General features: G+C 34.7%; 1 protein-coding gene across 1 annotated transcript; it reads right to left on the bottom strand.

The window, feature by feature from the left end:
* Positions 1-462: 462 nt before the first annotated feature.
* LOC133296804 (peptidyl-prolyl cis-trans isomerase Pin1) lies at positions 463-3,055 on the bottom strand. Its single transcript, XM_061495860.1, has 2 exons — positions 2,667-3,055; positions 463-923 (listed from the first exon to the last, which is right to left on the bottom strand). The coding sequence occupies exons 1-2, from the start codon at positions 2,914-2,916 to the stop codon at positions 799-801; spliced, it is 375 nt and encodes a 124-aa protein (XP_061351844.1). The 5' UTR covers positions 2,917-3,055; the 3' UTR covers positions 463-798.
* Positions 3,056-9,333: the final 6,278 nt, after the last annotated feature.

Genomic DNA, 9,333 nt, shown 5'->3' with positions numbered 1-9,333 from the left:
CTACTCTTTGCGCCCCCCGCCCCCTTATTTTTGTTACAATTTATATGTCAACTCGTATTTGTTTTAAAAAACTCACAAAGGGCCAAAATATAAAAGCAGATATATTATTAGTAATGTCAATAGTAATATAAGTTTGTTTCCAAAAAAATAAATAATAATAATAATATAAGTTGAAAATTTTGAACTGAAATTATCTTACATTTAAATGATATGATAAAAATATACTAAACACAAAATTCTTCAATAAATAAATTTTAAAAAAATACAAGCCTCACTCTTAAGAAATTACAAATGTTAGCGTATTCATTCTTAAATATCAAATACATTAATTTCGGAAGGACTAAAATGATTAAAATTTGCATTTTTATATGAACCAAAATAAGTGATTTGCATTTTTAAGGCGTATTTCATTACAGGATAAAAAGAAGAAAAAACTATGGAGCAGCCAACGTTGATGGCGTCTTACAGGTAAAAAAGCTAAGACGGACGGTGTATCATAGGTGAAATTTTATGCCTACGGCAAAACATCATACCTGTAGGCTGTAACTATGGAATTCACATACCAACAAAAGACCTGCTCCTGCCAAAGATAATAGAATCCAAACCTTATGAATATGTTTTTCAAAATTACAAGCATACAACTTCAGGTTCTTAATAGTCATTAAAATGATATATCATCCAATAACATGGCTCAGCCATGTGTAAAATATCAATAGATCAAAACATCTTGAGCTGAACAAGAATCATGTGAATCTTCTACAAACGTCTTCCCTAAAAGGAGTTTATTCCGTGTAATAATCAATTTGTTCTCTTAATGATGTGGACTCCACTGTCAGTATCCACAATGTCACTAATTTCACCAACTTTAAGAGCAAAAGTTGCTTCTTCAAAGGGCTTCTGCATCTGGCCACGACCAAAAGGACCTGCAGCAAAAAAAAACTAACTGGTTTCAGTTTGATTGATAAGTTATTTTTGAGTTAGGGAGAAAATTTAGGCCAATATTTCACTTCAGATATGAATGCAATGACTGAATGTAGATCGAATCCTTCAGTATTATGATAATGAATTTAATGTACAAGAAGTTCAGTGGTTTAGGGAACTGCATTGATGAAGATGTTATCTTCATAACCAGATAAAGCATGCTAGTTAGTTTTACGCAGATTGAATGATCAGTTGTCTTGATAGGCACTTGAAACGTAGCCCTTTAAAGCGCATTCTAACAATATTTGACTCGCCTACAGCTAGCTAAGGCTAAAAAAGCCCAACATATATATCATCACTCCATCAGATTCAAAGCCAATTGACACAGACTTGGAACAGATGAAGTGCTTCTCGTACAAGTAGCAGCCTTCAGTTCTTCGATTTATATTAAATACAATGGCATAAAGTGTGTATTATTTAGAAACCCTTCATGGACGGGTGGAATTAGAATAGAAGGTTAGGGGTTAAGTTATTTTTTTTTTTTTAAAAAAAAAATTGGTTTTCATACTTAAAAAAATTACAAAAAAAAATTTTTCTTCAGTTCCACCCGTATTTGTAGAGAAGATAAACCAAATTACTTTTACAAAGTGGTAAAAGTCACGTTGATTTTATACTCCATTCAGAGAAGAGATCTAATATATGTGATATGCATTCAGTAAATTAGGAGTGATATAGAAAAAATTCATATAAAAATCGAATGTGATGTCAGTGTGTGCCTGCATGAGATAGATGGGGCGCACAAAAAGTGATCTTTGATGTAATATGAGGAATTCCAATGGAACAACAACTGTTAAAACAGCAACAGAAAGAATGTCATAACAGTCAAGTTTGATGTTTTGTTAAATACTTGCAAGTTTGTTGATAAGATACTTAAAAAAATCAGGTAGCATCAAATGATGAACCTATTCTTCTTATTCTATTTTTTGGTGGGTGGGGGCAGGAAAATCAAAACTGGTGCTAATGAATGAGAAGGCACAGCAATAACCGAGTCCATCAGGGTCCAAAATTCTTGTTCTGTTTTGTTGCAGTAAGCAGACAAGAATCCCTCAAATAACAAACAAAACCACTCCAAAAGTCCAGGTTCCTTGTACAATACTTGGAACAAAAAGATCAGCCACAAATCTATAAACAATGGGCTTTTGAGCTAATTATAGTTGAGATGTTAACAAGTAACTGTCAACAATTGGTTATTCTGTCATTAATATCAATCTGCTGGTTGTTGAGTTCTGAAAAGCCTTGAGGAGATAAAACCAGGACCAAGCACAGAACAAGAAGTGGCTCAATGGTGGGTTTAAGATCCTAGCTTATGATGCAAAATCATTTATGCTCAACAAAAATTATTTATGATTCAAAATGATCCTAGCTTCAAAAGATACAAAGCATGTGAATCAAGATTTTGGTTACCAATCTCACTTAACTAACTTAGACATAGATTCTGATAACAAATTACAATTCAACAAATTACAGTAAGTATTAACTCTCTTCATACAAAATAAGATCTCAATATAATATACAGATGGATCTCCTAGGGTTCACATCATTATCCCCAAAAAATTCACTTTTATGCACAATTGTTCGGATAATTAAATCTAAAAGCACTTTTTTTTTTTCATTTTTCATATATATTTTTTTTAATTATAAAAAAGAAAGAAGTTTCTTTTGTAGAGAGTTTCCTCTGTACTGACCAAGATCGCCGCCACGCTTAGCAGAGCTGCAATCAGAGAAGCGAGACGCAACGTCCTCGAAGTTGGCCTTGCCAGAAACGATGTCGTCGCGAAGGGCCTTAAGCTGAGAAACAGCGCTTTCTCTGGTGGTGTTCTTGATAACACGGCCTTCTGGATCCTTCCACGAAGCCTTCCTTCTAGAACCTTCGTGCTTTATCAATATGTGCGATGCCCTAACCTCACCGCCTTGTCTGTTCGACGACGATGACATCTTTGTCTTCTTCTTACGGTTTTCCTTCTCCGTTCGATCCGCCGCAGAGATCGACGCTTTCTTCCTCTTCCGATCGGACTCTATCTTCGCCGTTCCGGTCACCCTAGGGCTAGTTAGCACATAAAGAAGAGAACTGAGTTAACTCACCAAGCTTTCGTATTTATAGAGTGGTCCAGGCTGAAGCGTCCGTTCAAGTTGAATCATGCGGTTCAGATTAAATATAGATTCTGTTTTGTTTTAAGAATCAAACCCTTACATTCTTTTTTGTCACGTGGGCACGGGGCTTTTTTTAATAAAAATATTTTCAGTATTGAAGTGGAAAACTTAATTTTTTTAAGCAATATTTATTGAAGTGAGTCACTTTATTTTTATTTTTTTGGTATATGGGAATCGAACTTAAAGTTTTTCCCACGTCTACTTACTTAATATGTGTTATAACCTATGAAGTACTGACACTTCAAAAATTCTGACATGTCGTGTCCGACACTTCCCGACACTCTCGGACACTCCGACACTCCCCGACACTTCAACACGCGTTAAAGAAATTCAAAAAAAGGTTCAAAGGTTGCGTTGCGTTGAGTTTTTAGTTTCAACTATTAGATTCATTGGATTACGATTATCATTTTATTGAGTTTAATATAAATATTTGAGATATCTTATGTTTCTTTGCAATATTTATGAATATTATAAGTTTAGATTCATGTTTTTGTTAAATTATTGAATATTAAATATAATATACACTACATAAATTAAAAATGTTATTTAATATCAAAACGTGTCTTAACGTGTCGAAATCTAACATTTTTTAAAATTAACGTGTCAGAGTGTCGTGTTGTATCGTGTCACGTGTCTCGTGTCGGTATTGGTACTACATAGGTTATAACTGAGCTATATCTATTAAATAATTATTATTATTTTTTACTTTAAATAAAAGAGTACTGTATCTTTGCCATTGTATGAAACTCATGAACATTCAAGACGCTTATATACTTTACGAAGGATGAAGGAGTATACTTTAGAAGATTTCCTAAGTCATAACGTTTCATAATTCATACTTCTTCAATTAATGACTTCATGTAGATTTTTTTATAAATATTTAAAGTTTTAAATTTCACAATTAAAATTTTTTTATTTGAAATTATCCATTATTATATTTTAACAAATATTGAAATTATTTAATTTCATAAATAGTCAAAGTCGCTTTTACCTTTTGTTTTTGTATATTAGGAGGGCCAAAGCCCTAAAGGAAAAATTTACCAGAGAGAAACAAAATATAAAATTCAGAAAGTAATAATATTTCAGTTAAAGAAGCACTCCCCTTTAGGGAAATACTTTAGATGGTGTTATATCAAATTTGACATTAAAATCTAATTTGAGAATGGATCATATGATATTATATCAGATGATTTCAGTTATTTATAAACAAATTAATGATTATTTTTTACTCATTCTTTATCATAACAGAATCAACTCTGCCTAATTTTGATTGCCTCGGCGTCCCAATACTGTCTTAGCTTTCATGTTCTTTCCAAATTTCAAGGTTTCTGCACTTTGAGGCCAACATTAGCAGTGGCGGAGCCATGTGGGGTGGAGGGGGTGCCTTAACCCTAGCTTATTTCAAAATTTAGCCATGTTTTAAACGTGACGAAATAACTGTGGCTAAATAATCATCCACATTTTACTATTTGTCCTTAGCCCTAGCTGAGTTAGAAGGCTGGTTCCGCCACTAACCATCAAACTTAGAGCATCGATATTGACCAATCTCAACACCCTAAATGACAACACATCACTAGAAAACTTGCCAAAAAGGTTCCCAATATGATGACTAAAATAGGTTTCCAAACTTCTAAACCTCATCTTAGAAAACCAACCAAGTGTTAGATATATCACTCTGATTTGTCTCAGCCACCAACTTTCAATGCCAAAACCACCCACATACGCCTTCATATGCCACCCCAATTGTCTATGCATAGGCTTCATATGCCCTATGAACCACCAAGAAAACCAACCACGGTGTTAGATACATCACTTCAATTTGTCTCAACCACCAACTTTCAATGCCAAAACCCTTCGCACACACCTTCACGTGCCACCCCAATTTTTTATGCATAGGCTTCATGTGCCCTATGCACCACCACCTTCATTGTCATGTTCCCCCGTACCACCCATATGTTACTCTTGTTTCTATCATGTTAGCCCAAGTCATTGACTACCATGTGGCTTACGTACATCACATCAACTACCACATCATCAAGTGTCATGTTAGCCTTGGCCTGTCATGTCAACAAATGTTAACCTATAACCAACTTTAACTTTGACTGTTGATTATAAATGACTTTGACTAATTTTTAAAACTTAAAATAGTGTAATTCAAAACAAGACCAGGATTCACCTCATCCATTCATTACGTGAAATCTAAGATGTTATCTTGGATCTTCAACCTTCACGATTGCATGACAACTTTGTTAACTCACTTCTTCACAATTCATCATATATTAAATTCTGCAATTAACTTTTAAAAACTCAAAATACAATGTTAGATGACATGGACTCACTTGTTTATTATCATAAAAATTGAATAAAGCGTGGGACCCAACAAGCTTAAAAATGGAATTCTAGAGGAAACATGATATTAGCTATTTCCTTGATTTTTTTTATTATAGTGTCCCACAATGAGTTGGATAACCCAATGGGGACGCTGGAGGGTATTATGCATGAAGAGTTTAATAAGGATATTTCACATGATAAAGAATGTAATGAGGGTAATAAACATAACAGTGAGATTTCTTTCAAGGTTATCCTTGATTTAACCCCTTACCAGCATGTTGATCTTTTGTCTTTGTTCTTTTTTTTTGTAAGCCTTCAATATTTGCCAAGTCTTTTGCTACCCAAATTCATAATTCCCATGCCAACACTAAATATAATCTTGCTCTAGGTAATGATTCAATATAGAGGAGCTAACATCTTTTAGAAGCACATTTCAACCTCTCTTATTAGGTTCCAAATCTGTAGGTCCCAAAATATTCTTAGGTTCCTAGAGTTCCTCTTGTCACTACAAGAAAATTGGTATTTGAAGGCGATTCTTTCGGCTCTTAAATTTATTCGAGGTGGTTGACGTGAAACCGCTTCTGAATGTATACTAGAGGCGGTTAAAATAACCGTCCACATTGACCATTTAGAGGCGGTCTAAGTAAACTACCTCTAAATGTAGCAATTAGATGCGATTTTATTGTAACCTCCTTTAAATGATAACCGGGGGGAAATTATTTTAACTGCCTCTAAAGCACATTTAAAGCCAGTCCATGGCCTATCGGACAATGAGATTCAAAGAAGGAGATCTCTTTGTTCAGCCGTTGGATCGTCCTTAAATTGGTCAGTGTGTTCTTCTCTTGTAATACTTTAATCTGACCGTTCAAAGATGGCTGTTGCACATTGAAAAAATCATCTCACTTTCACTTTGAAATCCCACATTAGATGGCTTTTGCTCCTCTTTCTCCATTCCCTTTATATAAGAACTCATACTAACACACACCTACACTTGAATACAAGTACACTATTATTTATAATCTTACATTATTCTTATATTTTTTTTAAATAAAATAAGAAATATATATTTTAATTTATACTTTTTATCTTTATTTTTCTATTTAAATAAAATATAAAGGTGATATATAAATATTGGCATGTAAATATTTATGGTATTTAAACTACTTTCTTGAAGGCGGTTACAAGTTATTTGGAGGCGATTAATATAACCGCATTAAAATGTCTTCTGAAGGCAGTTAAAATAATCGCCTCAAAATATCTTTTGGAGGCGGTTAAAATAACACCTCAAATTGTCATTTGGAGGTGGTTATTCAAGCGGTTTGTGAAAATCACCGCATTTTGCATTGCATTGATGGTAAACAAAGCGGTTCATGAACCGCCGACCCAAGCATTTAGAGGCAGTTTTAACCGCCTCAATTTCCTAAAATAACTGCTCTGTATGCCTGATTTCTTGTAGTGTGTTTCTCTATCGCTAGAGGAGATCGATATTGTCCTGCATGATGAGTATGTTGACTCTTTTTCTCTTTCTTTTCACCACTAATTTGCGAAGTAGGAATATGTCCTACTTCAAATGCTACATAGATCATAGTGAATGACTTTTGTTAGTTAGATTCAGTGGCAGAACCAAGGGAGGGGCAAAGGTCGATGTCGCCCTTCGTAAATTTTAATGTTTATTATTATGGTTAGAATTATTATAATTATCTTGGAATATCTGTAAATAATCATATAATTATATGCAGATATTAATTTTCTTTTTTATTAGGATTTGAGTTAGGCCTTGGGTTTCTACTTTAAACCCATTAGTTTCTCTATATATTGTACTCCTTTATACATATAGAATACAGTCTAATATTAAACATCATTCATTTTCTCAATTATAATTTTTCTCAAGTTAATATCAAAGCTTGTGTTCTGGGAAACCTTGCTTCTACATAAAAACCTTGTTATGTGTAAGAACTCGCACCGTTAATTAAGGTATTTAATTAATTAATTATGTGAAAATAGGAAATGATTCCGTAATTGACCCTAATAATTATTTATGAGGCTTAATAACCATAATAAGTGATTAAGAATGCTGAAAGTCGCTTTTCGAAAGAAAAGTGCAGATACCGGTTCTGCTAGTCGGTATAAATGTGTACCGAAAAAGTATCCCGAAAAATTAATGTAAGTGCATGATAATTACTAGAATAATATGTAGGACTTGTAAAACGAGTTTCAAGTCCAAATAATGAGAACTGGTGCTAGAAACCGGTACTGGCTTTGAAAAGCGCGTACCGGAAAGGTGCTCAAAAAAATATAAGAAAAATATGATAAATCTTAGAAAATTATGTAGTTTCATAATCCAAAGTTTGGGATTAAAATGCTAAGCGTAGCAATTAAAGTTAATATTGTGTGTTTAAGTGACTTGTGGCTATAAATACCCATTTCTAAGGGCACAATGCCCTAGAAAACAGATTTTGAACGTGAGAGTTGAGGGTGGCTGATCAGCTTGGCTGACTTGTGGGGTTTCTTCTCCATTTTGGGTCCAAGGCACTTCCTTTCTTGTTTTTCCTTCATTCTTCCTTTGTAAACACTTGAGAGTGAGCTTGGTGAGGGAGAAGGGTGCTTTTCTCTGAGTGCTCAGCCACTATTGGTGAGAGTTTTGGGGCTGACTTGGTTGGCTTGGTTGTGGAAGCTTGAGTTGGGCATTTTGTTGCTTAAAGAAGCAACCTTTGGGTAGAAAGGTCAAGTCTTGGTGTAACATTTTCGTACACCATATTCCCAGTAGCTGTTGAAGCTGTTTTGGGAGCTTCATGAGCAGTTGACCCTCTGTTTTGGCCTTTGGTATGTATACCAACCTTTGATCTTGAGTTTTAAGGCTTAAAAATGGAAGCTTGATGCATGTTAAGGTTAAAAGATGATAACTTGTTGTTGGGTAAGGCTTAACACACCTAGAAATGCATGATTAGGTGTTTAAAATCGGTAAAAAGGGAACCTTTAAGGGATATCTTCACGAAAATACATAAACTGCATTCTGTCGTGAGATATCTGGATATTTGTCAAACTGATATCCGGATATTGGATATCCGGATATGTGGTTTTGGGATATCCGGATATTGGATATCCGGATATGTGAATCTGTATATCCGGATATTGCATATCCGGATATGGACAGTGAGATATCCGGATATTCTGGGATTTCGCAGAACAACTGCTGTGCTGTGTGTACAGTAGGCTATTGGAGGTTTGTGGACCCTAGTTTGATGAAGTTGAACTTCTGTATTTAATGGATTAAGCCAGAATCATGGGATTAAGGGCTTGTGGCTTTGTTAGAAGCTTTAAGACTTGAAAACGTAATGAAAAGACGTTGTCTTTAATTGTATGCATATGGTACACGTTTATTGATTTATATTTGGTCCATATCAGATTGTGATCTGCTGCGATTGGACTTTGAGCTTGTGGCATTGGATAGCTAGCTTAGAGGTAAGCTTTCGTGTCCTCGGTTTAGCCATGTTGTGGTTCCACCATGTCCCACGGGGGTATGGTTATATGCATGTTGTGTTACATGCTTTTGATGTTTTAGAAATGTTGTTGAGCTATTGTATGTTAGTGCATTGTTGATATGCATGGAGGTGTTCCACCTATACGGTAAGCCTGAGTATGTAGAACATACAAGAGGGTGAGGCTGTGGGTGAGGTGCAAGCGGTGTTCCTTGTACTACATGTAGGGAATAGACGTATTCATACATTTCTCTGGCCAGTAGATAGTGATTACACACATGCCATAAATATCTGTTGCACTACATAGTTTTGGAACTGATAATGATATAAATGCTTTTTGAACTTATATTGCACATGTAAGTGAGCTTGGGGTGGAGGATCCTTGAGGACC

This window comes from Gastrolobium bilobum, unplaced genomic scaffold (assembly GCF_033153095.1).
Source record: "Gastrolobium bilobum isolate Gb01-03AN ecotype WA unplaced genomic scaffold, APGP_CSIRO_Gbil_v1 utg24325, whole genome shotgun sequence".
Classification (NCBI taxonomy): Eukaryota; Viridiplantae; Streptophyta; class Magnoliopsida; order Fabales; family Fabaceae; genus Gastrolobium; species Gastrolobium bilobum.
Note: the sequence above shows the minus strand (reverse complement) of the source record. Positions and strands in the feature narration are given on the sequence as shown.